At 37.1% G+C, this 16,359-nt stretch overlaps 1 protein-coding gene across 12 annotated transcripts in view; it reads right to left on the bottom strand.

Moving 5' to 3' along the window:
- Window positions 1-16,359, bottom strand: part of cacna1aa (calcium channel, voltage-dependent, P/Q type, alpha 1A subunit, a) — a 119,648-nt gene that overhangs the window by 4,216 nt on the left and 99,073 nt on the right. For 5 of the 12 annotated variants that reach the window (XM_082138191.1, XM_082138197.1, XM_082138195.1 and 2 more), the window contains 5 exons: window positions 14,738-14,847; window positions 13,949-14,084; window positions 11,929-12,042; window positions 3,834-4,035; window positions 1,962-2,209 (listed from right to left, as the gene is read on the bottom strand). In XM_082138191.1, coding sequence (XP_081994317.1) covers window positions 1,962-2,209; window positions 3,834-4,035; window positions 11,929-12,042; window positions 13,949-14,084; window positions 14,738-14,847 — 810 coding nt within the window. The remainder of the gene's footprint in view (window positions 1-1,961; window positions 2,210-3,833; window positions 4,036-11,928; window positions 12,043-13,948; window positions 14,085-14,737; window positions 14,848-16,359) is intronic. The other 7 variants (XM_082138200.1, XM_082138201.1, XM_082138194.1 and 4 more) reach the window with 5 other exon arrangements.

Genomic DNA, 16,359 nt, shown 5'->3' with positions numbered 1-16,359 from the left:
TAGTGACCCCGACCTTTTGAACGGCAGTGTACATACATAAACTTGGGAGATATAAACACACACACACACACACACACATTCTCACACAAATCCACATTTTGAACTGAAATGCAGTTCAAACTTGGGCAAAACACGTGCATATATATGTATATGTATATGTATATATATATATATATATATATATATATATATATATATATATATATATATATATATACATACATACATACATATACACACACACACACACACACACACACACACACACACACACACACCTATATATATAAAATAATAATACACACAGTGCATCCGCAAAGTATTCATAGCGCTTCACTTTTTCCACATTTTGTTATTTTACAGCCTTATTCCAAAATGGATTAAATTAATTATTTTACTCAAAATTCTACAAACAATACCCCATAATGACAACGTGAGAGAAGTTTGTTTGAAATCTTTACAAATTTAAAAAACATATATAACACGAAAAAAAATCACATGTACATAAGTATTCACAGCTTTTGCCATGTCACTCAAAATTGAGCTCAGGTGCATCCTGTTCCCACCGATCATCCTTTAGATGTTTCTACAACTTGATTGGAGTCCACCTGTGGTAAATTCAGTTGATCGGACATGATTTGGAAAGGCACACACCTGTCTTAACACTGCATGTCAGAGCACAAACCAAGCCACGAAGTCCAAGCAATTGTCTCTAGACCTCTGAGACAGGATTGTACCGAGGCATAGATCGGGGAAAGGGTACAGAACAATTTCTGCAGCACTGAAGGTCCCAGTGATCACAGTGACCTACATCATCCATAAATGGAAGAAGTTTGGAACCACCAGGACTCTTCCTAGAGCTTGCCAACCGGCCAAACTGAGCGATTGGGGGAGCAGGGCCTTTGTCAGAAGGTGACTAAGAACCCGCTGGTCACTCTGACAGAGCTCTAGCATTTCTCTGTGGAGAGAGGAGAACCTTCCAGAAAAACAACCACCTCTGCAGCTCTCCACCAATAGTATGGTAGAGTGGCCCAAACAGCTCTCCCCGTAAAAGGCACATGACAGCCCACCCGGAGGACTCTCAGACAATGAGAAACAAAATTCTCTGGTCTGATGACACACAGATTGAGCTTTTTGGCCTGAATGGCAGGCGTCATGTCTAGAGGAGACCAGGCACCTCTCATCACCTGGCCAATACCATCCCTACATTGAAGCATGGTGGTGGCAGCATCATGCTGTGGGGATGTTTTTCAGTGTCAGGAACTGGGAGACTAGTCAGGATCGAGGGGAAGATGAATGCAGCAATTCCATTTAACCTGATGGAGCTTGAGCGGTTCTGCCAAGAAGAATGGGAGAAACTGCCAAAAAATAGGTGTGCCAAGCTTGTAGCGTCATACTCAAAAATATTTGAGGCTGTAATTGGTGGCAAAGGTGCTTCAACAAAGTATTGAGCAAAGGCTATGAACACTTATGTGCATGTGATTTGAATTTTATTTTATTTTTTTGACTTTGCAATAGACTTGCAAAGATTTCAAACAAACTTCTCTCACGTTGTCATCACGGGATATTGTTTGTAGAATTTTGAGGAAAATAATGAATTTAATCCATTTTGGATTTGGAATAAGGCTGTAACATAACAAAATGTGGAAAAAGTGAAGCGCTGTGAATACTTTCTGGATTTTTTTTGTGTGTGTTTATGTATGCATGTAAAAAATACAGAATAAAAATGTATGTTTGACTGTTGGCAAAATAGTTTTTTGTTTCTTTGTAAATGTAACTCTCTCCCCCTCCCCCCCCCCCCTTTAAAAAAAAAGGATGCTTTGATCATTTTACCAGAAAACAGTGAAGGCAAAAATACTGATTAAGAGATAATTTTTTTTTTTTTTTACTTCAGTGCTGCAGAAATGCTCAACTGTGATAAGATTCATTATGAGCACGTTCATTATGAATGAATTGCCCACCTGTCTGTGAGTCAGGCACTCTCTGCCCTCACTCGGTGAGCGGGACCAGCGGCGGTCTCCCTCTCTAGACTGTCTGTGGCTGTAGTCCCCTCGTTCTCTCTCATGTCCGTAGTGCTCCTTATCTACAGAACTGTGGTGGTGATGGTGATGATGGTGGTGCTTGCGGTCTTTGGCCCGGCCCCGGTCCCTCTCCTTGGATGGCAGGTCTCCTGACTGTGTGGTGGTGCTGAGATCAGTACCAAGACCTGCTAGGCCACAGCCAGAGAGAGAAAAATGGTACTAGTATTAGCTCTCCTATTCTCTTATACACAGAAATATATGGGCCATTCTACAGAATTGGTTCAAAGTCAGAGTTGGAAACGTCTTGCAAAAATGTCTTTTTCCAAAAATGTTGTATGCAAATTGTATAATATCCAAGGTACACATTTCTAGTGCTGTTAATTATCATATTGTATTTTCAGAAAGTTTTGGACTATTTTTCCTCTCCCCAAATTTGTCACTACCGAAACACAATCATAAATAATTGAATAAGAAGGCTTATATTGACCTATTAATATTTTGTTTACATCTACCTTGTAAACATATTTTTTGATATTTAAAAAAAAACGTTTTCACAGGTAAATCAGTAACAATTACAATTTTAACAATATTTCAAGTGTCATTTATAAGATTTGTTGTATTTTGACTAAGTTAATCATACTGATTTCAAAGTCAAGGATTCATTAGTTTGAATATACATTGAACCAAACACTATAATAACATCTTAGTTGACAATTCAATATACTTTATTTTAGACAAAACATCCATGTTTCGGTCGTGACGGCACATTTTCGGTAGTGACAGTAATGTATTGGTAGCGACCACATCACATTACAGAATTTTAACTCACATACTAAAACACTACTAAAACATACCAAGATACTAATGATTTGCATAACTGTACAAAAGTTTTGTTTATTTCCCCCAAATAAATGATTATGCTTTTGTCACTACCAAAACAATGATGACGTTACGGTCATGACTGTTTCGGTAGTGACAATTTGAGCTATTTTTGAGCCTAATTCAAATATGCCAATCAGCACATGATTAACTAGCATAGTTCTGAACAGTTGTACACACACAAAAACAAAATTTTATCGAATAATACAAAAAAAACCATGATGTCACAACCGAAACTTAACCACATGTTTCGGTAGTGACAATTTAAGATACTTATGAGCCTAGTTCAAAGATGATAATCCCGCACATGGTTACCTAGCACAGTTCTTAACAGTTGTACACACATAAAAACAAAATTTTATGGAATAGCACCCAAAAAAGTTTGCTTAATTGCAGAAAAAAGGTGTTTGGTAGTGTTCCTTAAAGTTACACACAGATTTTCTAACTTTTGAACACATTTCCCTCAAAATGATGGTACCAATCTACAATGAAAGAGAAGCTATGAGAGAGAGGCACACAGGAATATTTCCTGATCAAAAATGTAGGGATGTGGTTAAAATCAGTCTCAGCCAATGGACTAAAACACACACTGTTTCGGTAGTGACTTGAAAATGCGGGAAACATTTTTTTTTAATGATTTAAAATTAAAATATAAAATAAATGATAAAATCATTTTCACAAGCTGAGATTTAGGGGTTAGGGTCCGGGACAGCCACCTCCCAAATGAAAGTACCCAATAAATGATGATTTTATATATATATTAAGCTTACTGATATTTTAAATTATATTGTGGGATTCAAAAGATAATAGAAGGATCTTTGTAAACATCTAAAATTTGAACTCTTAAATGCTTTTTAAATGTGTTTTTTTGGTTGTGGGACAGCAGTTTGCACCAATTCTGTAGAATGGCCCATATATGCTTTGGTCTCTGACCTGTATCAGCATCAGTGTAGCGGCTCAGGGACCGCTCTGATGCGCGGTGACTGCGGTCTCGATGGCGATGCCCATGTCTGTGACCCTCTTCTGGGATGACACTCTCCATGGCGTAGTCCTCACCCCGCAATGAGCGGCCTGGACGCCCGTGTCCCAGAGATGAAGCTGAGCGCTTCATAGGACTGTTATCGGTGATGGTCTGCTGAAAGAGTCGGCACAGGACAGAGAAAGAGGTAGGGAGAGAAAAGAAAAGGGAGCGAAGGAAGAGAGAGTTTTCTGTTTATTGGAAATAGATGGGTCTGGAAGATTTGAGAAGGGAGCTTCATTTCTGTAGTATTTAGTAACGGCAGGCAGATGGTCGTGCGAATGTACGGCCTTGTTTACACCTGGTATTAACATCCGTCTCGGGTGATCCCGACACAAGTGGTCAGCTGAGACATATGAGTCTCCTGTGGCCACTTTTGATAATATAACATATTGATAATATAAGGGAAACAGTATACAATTTTGTGAATATACACATCACTTGAATCATCAGTCAAAAGTTTGGGGTCAGTAAAAAAAAAAAAAAAAAAAAAAAAAAAAAATATACACACACTTTTATTTAGCAAGGATACAATAAATCAAAAGATGTTTACTTTAAATAAATGCTGTTCTTTTGAACTGAAAAAACATCTCTCAGTTTCCACGAAGTATTAAGGAGCACAATTGTTTTCAACATGGATAATAAGATTTTGGGGCAACTATTCAGGATATTACAATGATTTCTGGAGGATCATGTGACACTGAAGACTGGAGTAATGGATATATCTCCAAAAACAACAAGTCATGCTATTTTACATACTTTTGCTTCTCAAGTAAATTGATCTTGTTTTAAGGATATTTTTAGATATTTTTATTGGAAAAACCCTGCTTACGTCTGTAGATAGTGCAGACCATTTGTGATCGTATCTACCCAAACATATCTTAATACCAGGTGTAAATGGGCAATATGATGACTTCAAACTTGTGTTAAATTCTGCAGGTCTGGGAGTTGGTGTGATTTTATTGTGTATGACCTGACGAACACACTCAGCCGATACCAGCGAACAAATAAACAAAATCACCATTCACCATGCAGAGACCGAGAAGAGGAGAAAGATAGAAAAAATATGAAAAAAAGACAGAGAAACTAAAAGATAGCTGCAAAAGGTCGTGCCCCGCATGCATCCAGGACTGAATCTATGAAGTAAAAATACTCATTGGTTATAAAAACATTCTACTACAACATTTGAGAGAAGCACATTTCTTCCAGCAGACCCCTCTATCCATCACTCACAGTCATGCACACCGCAAAGAGCGAAGAGAGGGGGCTGTCCAGGCTTTAGAGAGAATGTGTGGGGCAACACCACATACATGGTCCAGGAAGAGGGACGTGCAGAGTTGGGTGGTTTGCAGTGACTCAAGCCCTGGACCCTTTGCTCTAGTCTGATTAGAGCCTTTCCATCTTAAAAAAGCATGAATTTGACTGTTTTGGTGCAGCTTCACTATCAAACACCATCAACACTGACGCCTAGAGTCGTGGATGGAACATTACATACCATGAAGAGTTTTCAGTTACTGATTCATTTGTAGAAATCTGATACAAATAGAAATCATACACCCATTCTCATGTGTAACCTGGAGCAAATACAGACTATGAGAGTGCAGCAAGTCAATTTTCATTTCTCTTTTTTTGAAAACATAAACAGTGTAGAGGAATGTTACATTACAGTTTTGCATTTTATAGAAAGCAACATGTATTATTTTTTTCTCACCCACTTCCATCACAGTAGCATTATATTTTTAGGTTTTTAATTTTTTATTTACAATTATGTTTTCATTTATATTATTTATTTCCTGCGGAAAAGTGGTTGTTCCTTCATCATGTGTTGCATTCAACAACTATATTCCAGTATAGATGTAAGCGTTACTCAATAACACATTCAAACTTTTCTAAAAAATAATAAAATAACAAATAAAATAAAATAAAAACGCCTTAGAAAGTCCCTCTTTTCTCCCAGTGACACATTGAAAACCAAAACGCACATCTCTGCTCAGCAACACAGTCACACACTCACAGTCATAGCACAGATAATTGCAGACTCACGCACAAAGACTGTGGAGACATATGCATATAACATGTAACATGCACATGAGCACAGCACATAATGAGTGTTGCAAAGCACAAAGATAGCAGATATAAATTAGGAGGAGGCAGACAAGGAGTTTTGTGTGGTTTTATCTGCACACAAATCTAAAAATATGTCTGTGCTGTACAAATAATAATGCTATATATGCTATATATATATATATACACACACACACATACATACATACATACATATGTACATAAGAGTTCAGATGCAAAAACCTCTAAGTGCCATCTGAAAATTTCTTCTAGAATGATCATTTTTATGAAGCTTATATTTAAGTTCAGTAATTTCACTTAAACGGCAATGATAATTACCTATTAATTGCCATTTAAGTGAAATTACTGAACTTAAACGAGCTTGATAAAAATGATCATTCTAGAAGAAATTTTCAGATGGCACTTAGAGGCTTTTGCATCTGAACTCTTCATATACACATTCATTATTCAACCCCCCTTGCAAATCAGGTTTATTGGCGAAAAATTATTCTCAAAATTATTCAACCCCCTGAATAGAATCCCTCACAATAGCACAAATCTGCAAAACAGGATTTGACTCAAGCATATGCAACCATATTTCTGAGAAGACAGGTTCAGAAAAACCCTCGAGTGACTGCAACAGACCTGCAGCAAGACTTGGTGGCAACAGGCACTCAGGTTTCAGCTTGCACAATAAGGCGAGTACTAAACGCATGCGGTTTCCATGCCAGAACTCCAAGACCTACACCACTACTGACCCAAAAGCACAAGAAAAGTGCTCAAACTCATTTAAATAAGCCACAGAAGGGATTATGTTCTGTGGAGCGATGAAACAAAACTGGATCTTTTCGGCCCTATGGATCAGTGATATGTCTGGAGGAAGAAGAATGAAGCATCTGCTGAAAAGAACACTCTTTCTACAGTTAAGTATGGCGGCGCTCGATGATGCTCTGGGGCTGCTTTGCAGTTTGTGGAAGGCAAGATCGATTCATTGAAGTATCAGGAAATCCTAGGACAAAAACGTCATGCCGTCAGTGAGGACGACTGAAGCTTGGGGGTCATTGATGATCCCAAGCATACCTCAAATTCCACCAAGGCTTGTTTGCAGAAGAAGCCCTGGAAGATTCTACAGTGGCCATCACAGTCACCTGACTTGAACCCCATAAGGGCTTTTCATGCTTGAAATAGTTAACCCTGGGTAAACGGAATCCTGGGTTATCTTTATTCACGTTTATCACTGCTCATACTACACCCGGGGTTAACAGTTAATCCTGGGTATTCATAAGCTGCAGTTTCACACTGCACATTCCTAAACCCTGGGTTAAAGTCCTTATTTGCATATTTGCGGTGTCAGTGTTACTGACTGGACAAACACAGCATGTGACCTGCTTACATAAAAGCTTTAGCATTGCGCATCCTCATGTTACACATTGCTTACTGTAATATCAAGTTTTTTTTCTTCACTCCAATTGTCACTCATATTCTTCACTATTTTTCCTATCATACGCAGAAACGACTGTTTATATACATCGCACGTTGTTTCAGTGACTGCCCAAAGCGCATGAATATAAGGCTTGGTTGTTGGTTGTTAAGCATCTAGTTGTAACATTCTAACACCACATTGTTTCGTACTGTACAAGTTCGGCACAGCAATGCGGAGATAACACCGCAAAAGAGGTGCTTGCACTGCTCCAGAGCAGGGTTTCAAAACCCCAGTTAAAAAGTGGTGCTGACCCCGCATCTAAATTACAAGTGTGAAACGCTCCTTTACCTAGGGTTAAAAGCGGTGTTTAGAACAACGGTAACCCAGGGTTAAGCGCAGTGTGAAAAGCCCTATAGAAGATATCTGGTGGGATTTGAAGAAGGCGGTTACTGAATATTATTGAACTGGAGGCCATTGCTCATGAGGAATGGGCTAAGATACCTCAGAAACGCTGCCAGAACCTGGTGTCCAGTTATACATCTCGTTTGCAGCAGGTCATAACAGCAAAAGGGTGTTCCACTAAGTACTAAAGATGCTTGCCATGAAGTGGTTGAATAATTTTGAGATTGCAGAAGTCATCAAAAGTTGTATTTTCAGTTGAATTTGGGGAAACCACTTGAAACATTGGTTGTGTTGAGCTATTTCAATTACTTTTATTTGATTTGTTCATTGCAAACAGCTGAAAGTCTGTATTACAGACTGTAAAGTCTGTACATTGTGCCTATAAACCTGATTTGCAAAGGGGGTTGAATAATTTAGATTACAACTGTGTATATATATAATTTTCTTTTAAATACATATGTTAAATATTACATATGATTCTTCCTTAATTGCCTTAATTTTTTCAGTTAATTTTGACTATTATTTCATCAAACATTTTGAACTAAGTTTGCTACAATGGCTGAAATAATGGGTCTTTTAATATATATTTTTTTTAATGAATGTCAAAAAACAAAAACAACAACAACAACAACAACAACAACAACAACGTTACAGTATTGAACGTTTTTTCTAGTATTTTCTCTTGAAATATTCGGGCACAAATGATGTGATTTCCAGAGAATTGGCCAGAGAGACAGAAAGACAGATGTTAGAGTCAGACAGGGTCAAACAGAGTGATGATGGAGAAAAAAGTAATAATGAACGAGAGAGGTTGCACATACAGTGAGATTATCTCCCCGGTGCCGTCCTTTCCTCCTTGGCTGCTATACAGCCATTTCCATAAAAGCACAAGACACGCCAAAAATATGTCCATACAAATACACACATATGAAGCACATAGGGCCGCATTTACACAAGACAAAGCACATTAACAGTGGGTGACCCCAGGCATGAAAGAGAAGGAGAGAGAAACAGAGATTGCACTCAAAAGAAGAAAAAGGTGGAGATGGGGTTCATGCAGTAAATTAGGATGGGGAGGCCAAAAACAGAGCGAAAGAGGGAAGGGAATAAGGAGAGAGAGATATATAAATAAAGAGAGAAAAGAAAGACACAGAGAACCTGGTTAGACACAGAAGCAGTGGAGACGGAAAAAGACACTTACCACAGCAGCACACAAACTGAGGGCCAGAGGCAGTGTTAGAGACACGGCACAGTACACCACACAGAATGATACGGTGAGGAACGGTACAGTGATCATCACAAGACACAGTGGCCATAGAGAGGTAATTCTACTACAACACTGCACACATATACAGTACGTATAGCATGAGACCACACCAACAAAACTCTTGTACTTGGTTTCTGAAATGTATGTAAATTACTCTCACACTGTACTGTTCAAAAGTTTGGGGTCGATAAGATTAAAAAAAAATTTTTTTTATTTTTTTTATGAAGTCTCTTATGCTCCAAGGCTGCATTTATTTGAAATAAAATTACAGCTTAACAGTAATATTGTGAAATATTATTACAATTTAAAAGAACTGTTTTCTTTTTGAATTTATTGTAAAATGTCATTAATTCCTGTGAATCTGTATTTTCAGCTGAAATTTCAGCATCATTACTCCAGTCTTCAGTGTCACATGATCCTTCAGAAATCATTCGAATATGATGATTGACAGTTGTGCTGCTAAATATTTTTTGTGGTTTAACATTATAAATATCTTTACTGTCACTTTTGCTGTCCTTGCTGAATCCAATAATTAATTTCTTAAAAAAAAAAAAATCTTAGTGACCCCTACCTTTTGAACGGCAGTGTACATACATAAACTTGGGAGATATAAACACACACACACATACACAGTCATGCTCACACGAATCCACATCTCAGTACCAACTCCCAAGTCACTGTTTGCTTCAGCATCAAATTCCACTGAGCTTTAAGACCCTGAATGAAATGCAGTTCAAACTTGGGCAAAACAGAATTTATATATATATACACTTTAGCACTTATATAAAGTAATACTGCACTGTAAATACAGTTAAATGCAAAGCTTAATTTACAATAGTAAAATACTGTAAAGATACTGTACGAACACTGAGTAACTTCTTTACTGAGGGAGGAAGTCAGAGTTAGCTAAACCCCAAAAGGAAAATAAGAATTTAAAGAGAAAACGAGAAAGAGAGAAGAAAAGACATATTCTATAATGAGACAGCATGATTAGATGATTAATTCAGGGAGAAAAACAAAACAAAACTACTTTTCTAATCTCTCAGCTTCTCAGTTCCCACAGCAACATGGGACAGCAAAGTGTGCTACAAAATCCCAGAGAATGTCATCTGGGTATTGTGCTTTATGAACACAGAGCATTCAGATGTCCTATTTGTGTGACATACTGCTTTTTGTATAAAACTGCTTTTTGTGGCAAGGACAAGTGTATATTTGGGTCTGTATGAACGAGGAGGCGTTCACTCAAAGGCCAGTGGTGAGAAACATGATAAGAAAAAAAAGAAAAGAAAAGAAAAACACATACACACAAATTCTACCTGTTCTAGACCTGCATCAAATATGCATCATACACTGTAAAAAATGTCTAACCCTCCCAAATCAAAAATTTCAAGTGACCGATAACATCTACATTTTTCAATTGGCCCAAGTGCAATTCTTGTTGCAATAGTCTGTTAACATTGGCTCAATGAGAAATAATACGTCAGACTAATTGAAAAATTTAGATGTTATCGGTCACTTGAAATTTTTGACTTGGGGATGTAATTTTTTTTTACAGTGTAAGTAAAGAGGGTGCATGTTGTAATATGCTAGATATCATATATCTAGACAATTATAATAAGAGAGTGTTTGAATGCCAAAAAAATGTATCCTTGAATACATCACATCAAACACATATTCTGATAATTACAAATACTTAAAATGCATATTTATGACAGGTATGCGGATGAAGATCATGGATCTGTTCTGGGCCCAACATGTTTTCCTATTAATTCACAGCTTTAAACGGCAATTGTTTTTCTTTAGAATTGTATCTGTTATGAAGATTGATACACAACATGACACAAAGTATTTGGACAGCTAAACATATGTCTCTAATGAAAATGTAATATATGCTGCTATCAGGGACGTGCGGTCCATAAAAGCTGCGAATGCTTGGCATACCCAAGCCATTCGTGGACTTGCTACTTAACATTAACATTATACATTTCTATAAATGTCCTTTTTTGAGGTGTACCATACCATTACATGGTGAAATGTTGGCAATACGTATGTAACTCTCTCTATTTTTTTGACGAATGACGGAAATTTTCTTCAAATCTGCCAGTTAAGAAGGGTTTTGGGTAAGCGGATCTAGAACAGCTTTGGCGCCTACGCTCTGTTGTTATGTATTGTCATCATTGTCCCGCATTCTTATTGGTTTAAAAAACTGCCTTTTTGCAAGTCGCACCTGACTCAACTCAAACACAACTCAAGCTTTTACGGGTGCATGTGAAGGCATTAACAGGTAAATGTAGGCTACTTTCAATAACAGGTCAAACATATAAGGAATACTTTAGCTGTGTTGCTATGTGTCATGAGAGCAAGCAACTGAGTCACAGCTGACACTCTGTCTAGAGCGAACGTGAGCGTCTCGCTTATTATAAGCCCATCCAAAGTTTCTGTACCAGGTGCATTTTTGACAAAACGCGCCACCCAGCATACCCGGTTAAAAAATGTCCCTGCTCGCCACTGGCTGCTATACCAATTTCCAGTCTTCCACTCAAGAGACTGCATGGCTGTATACTTGATCTGATGAATCTTTCAGCCATTTAGAGTGGTTAGGAATTAGTGACCTAACATAATTCACTTGTTTGTAACTCACCCTCACACTTGCTTGTACAGGACATCAATCCATTGCAGATGCTATAATGGTTCTCTTTGCTTTATCTGGTCAATGGACACATTTGTTTAATGCAAAGGCAGCAATGGAAAGTGGGTTGTTTGGAGGGCCAGGAAAGGAAAGACAGATGTGAAAAGGGGGTAGAAGAAAAGGAAGGGGGGGGAACACAAAGGAATGACAGGATGAGGCGCTCACTTGGTTGTCTGCTGGGAGTCGAGGCATGGAAGCAGCCCTGCCATGGCCTTCCATCGGCAGATAGTGCTCAGTGTCCGAGTAACCGTCCCGCCCCATCTCTCTCATCTCTACTGTCTGCAGAAACAGAGGGAGACCATGCATGACTGCCCAGGGACAGCAGGCAAGAGCGGAATGCCAGGAGCCTGAGAGGCAGGCCTAAGCACAGTGGATGGAAGGAGGACATCTCCACCTTCATCTCTCCCTTCACCCTGTGGGGAGATGCAAGAGTAGCAGGACAGTCCTGCCCCAGCCTCTGTTCTACACGCCACTGCTGTTGGGTTTGCATAAAGTGATCTGATGCTGTTATCAAGTACATGCAGGGATTCAATGACAAGATTATCCGGAGAAGATCAGGAGATGTTGGTATTACAAACAACGCTCTATCTCTTTCACAAATAGTTTTAAAACAGCATATAGGGCGTCAACTTGAAATATATACATATACATATGCACTTTTGTTAAAGGGTTAGTCATAACTTTGCTCAAATTGTTGCTCCAATGATGTGTGCACTATAATTCAAAATTATCTAAAAAAAAAGATATATATATATCTAAAAAAATATTGTTATTTACCGATTTTTCTTATTCTTCACTGAGTGAATGGAATCACTCATTTATATTTACATTCATTTACAAGAACAGACTCAAACGATTCAAATACAAATCAGACATTGCTGCTTCTCTCATGAACAGATTTTTTTTCAGTAAATAGACTTAAATTTCAGTCACTAAACTACCATATGGCTTCAGAAGATTACAGTGCACTAGTTTTATGGACCATGTGTGAATCCTCTTTTTTGTCATTGGGGATTGAATGTCCTCATTCACTATCATCGCGCTTAAGATATTCTTCAAAAACTCACTCTTTATGTCCCATAGAAAACAAGTCATATGGGTTTCGATCAATATGAGGGTGATTAAATTAGGGTATTTTTAATTGTTCAGTTTTCATTTTTGGGTGAACTATACATTTAAGGTTTTGCTATATATATATATATATATATATATATATATATATATATATATATATATAATTTTTTTTTTTTTTTTTTTCTCACTGAACTATATTCTCTCACTGTATCTGGTCAGAAGATCTTGTGTTTTTCCAAGCAATTTGGGGACTTTGTTCTGTAGCTTTTGTTACTTCCTTCTTATGAATCACTTAAGTTGCCTTCCCCATTGATGAGATTAGGATAAAAACACCTGCTGTTTTAGTTTAGTAATAGTTTAGCTGGGCAGGAGTGTCTCAACTCCTGACAGTACAATGGCACTCAGAACTGCGGAAGGGTTTAAACATCCTTCCCAGACAGCCGAATATTAATGCATATATTCCATGACATGAGCTTCACCGTACAAAGCAGACATGTGAGAGTAATAAAATAAAAAACGATAACAGATGGACACACAGACTGAGGGGAAATATAAATGAGAATAAGAGTGTGTGTAAGTCTGCTGAATTCCGTTTTTACTCAGCAACAGAGAAGGTGCTTTGTTGCTCTCTGTCAATGAGATGCACATGGATGAGGGAAAGACAGACCAGCCATTCATGGTTATGAAAAAAACCTCAAATAAATACCCTCCACAAAAGACTGAATATCTGATATGCTATCTTATAAAGGCAGAGAAAATATTATCGATCCACTGCGACACCCAATGGAGTGACACTACATGAACGTCCTGAGCTCTAACAAATAATTATCATGCTGTGAGTGAGTTAGCATGCTGCTGTAGAATTCATAACTAATGAAATAGTGGCTCTCACATTTAGAAAACTATTGTTTTATCTCATACAGTAGTGTGTGGGGACAATTTGACTTGTAATTATTGTTGTACCACCATATTAATCTGGTAATGCTTGAGGTTAAGAATGCAGTGATGCACTAACCTAATCTATATATTTTTTTTTTTTACCATAATTTCAAGCATTTATATGAATACCCTAATAGTAAATTGTAAATGAGATGGGGCAGGCTCTGTGTACCTGAGATTGTCTGTGGTTATCTGCTGTGTCGTCTGGGTGTTGGCCTTCAGGACTCCAGCTGCCTGCTTTCTGAGACATCTCTTGAGCTCGCGCCGTCACCCATGATTGGCTCTCCGGTATCCTTTCATCAACAGGCCTGACAACACACCCATATTTAGTCAGTTTACAAGCTCTCTACATTTCTTGAAGGGCTCAAGGCTCTGGTTTAGATGATTTTCTCATTAGATGTCCATTAGAGTCAAGGAGAGGGAAGATGATCTTCATTAACATTTGTTGTTTTTGTTTTATTGGTCATGGATTATAAAAAAGAAGAGAATGAAAAGTGGCCAGCAATAATTTTTTTAAACAGTTTTTTTTTTGTTTTAATCATAGTTTTTATCTTTTGGTGAAAAGAACCTTTGAATTCAATATGTCATCATGTCATATTTATTAGTTTAAATAAATGTTACTCTAACTAGAATGAATACTTGTCATTACTGACTGGGCTCAGGTTGATTGAAACTCTTTCACTTATATTCTTTCTGGATTTTTCCTCAACAAAAATGGTTGATATTTTGCTATAATTCCTCTCAATCCTATAATTTGCTATAAAATAATTAAATTATTGTCATAATGTACACATTAATGTAATTCTTTTTTGTCTCTGTTTCGTCATCATTGAAGAAAATAATAAAAGAAAAACCCTTTATTAATATTTATGTCAGTAATTTGTTAACACTGAAATTGACACTAAAAACTTTAATACTTGGGGAGAGAGACTGGGAAGGAAATGGAGAGGGTGCTACTCACAGATGATTTGCTGGGTGCGGTTGAGTTTCAGGAAGGCCAGTAAGTCCCTGCCCCACATCCTGGCTTGGAGACGGCGGCTCCACACGCTGAAACATTAATGGCGTTCGATTCTGTGTAAGATACAACATGGCCTACAGCTGGTATCAGGCAAGCTGATGGGAAAATGGGGTTGGGGAAAAACATGGGATGCTAAGCATCCCATGTGCGAATGGGGAGGGGATCCAGCAGCGGTCAGTCAGGAGGCATTCCAGGAGCATTATGGGTAAATGGATGTATCCTGTGAGTTGTACTGCCTGAAAGCTGTCGATGGTACCATGCTGAGAAATCATTTACTTTCATTATCCCAGTAAATGAAAAGTGTCTGTAACCAACTGACTGCTAAACAGTGGTGATAAATCTTGGTGTCATTCAGCAGACCCGATAATATCAAGATTGGGTTGATTGTTAGCTATGAAGTAACTTATACACAAGTGTACACATATAACATAGACAGGAATTCACTTTTAGCAGATATGCACTACCATTCAAAAGTTTAGGCTCAGTAAAAAAAAAAAAAAAAAAAAAAAAATATATATATATATATATATATATATATATATATTAATTTTATTTCAGAAAGGACATTAAATTGGTCAAAATGGACAGTAAATACATTTATAATGTTACAAAATATTTGTATTTCAAATAAATTCTCTCTATTCATAAAAGAATCCTGAAAAAAAAAATATCACACTTTCCACAAAAATATTTAGAAGCACAGCTGTTTTCAACATTAAAGTTAACGTTTGTTGAGTAGCAAATCATCATATTAAAATGATTTCTGGAGGATCATGTGACACTGAAGACTGAAGTAATGATGCTGAGTAAATGCCATCACTGGAATACATTTTATTTGAAAATATAATTATATATATATATAAAAAAAAAATTTAAATAAAAAAATTTATTCTAAAATGTAATAATATTTCATAATAAACTGTTCCACTATATTTTGTCAATGCAGCCCTTTAAATTTTTTTTAAAAAAATCGCACAGACCCCAAACTTTTGTAATGGTAGTGTACACATTTAACACTAGAAGTGCCATGGCGGTCATTTTGACCGTTTTGAATTTTATATCTGCAATAACTTTGTTGAAAAAATAAATAAAATCCTGCTGGTACCTGACTTTTCCTAAAAGTGTCTGTATTTTCATTTAAAATGTTTTTCATATAAATTGCACATAAGGCAAAAAAACTAATGAACATATTTACCTATTTCGGCCATAGACGGTCATATTGGCCGCACTGAATTTCGCGGTATTATAGGCTATACCAATATACACAACAATAAAATGTGGTAAAAATACACAAAACATATTCAACAACAAATAATTTAAATGTAATGATATTCAGAACAGAACAAGAATGAAAAAATAACTATAAACAAGCCAAAATGAAATACTTTATAAGCGAAAGTGAAAGTAAGCGGTGTTAGGCTCACGTAATTCTCTAATTAGAATCAAAATGTTTCAACATTTGCGATGTATTTGGATGGTAAACTATTTTAAACTAAACTACTTTATTATAGGCTTTGTACTTCACTCACGTTCCAATATCGACGGAAAAAATCATCCTCTTCACA

The sequence above is a fragment of the Leuciscus leuciscus genome (assembly GCF_965113295.1).
Source record: "Leuciscus leuciscus genome assembly, chromosome: 1".
Taxonomy (NCBI): domain Eukaryota; kingdom Metazoa; phylum Chordata; class Actinopteri; order Cypriniformes; family Leuciscidae; genus Leuciscus; species Leuciscus leuciscus.
This window is presented reverse-complemented; position numbering and strand designations above follow the sequence as displayed.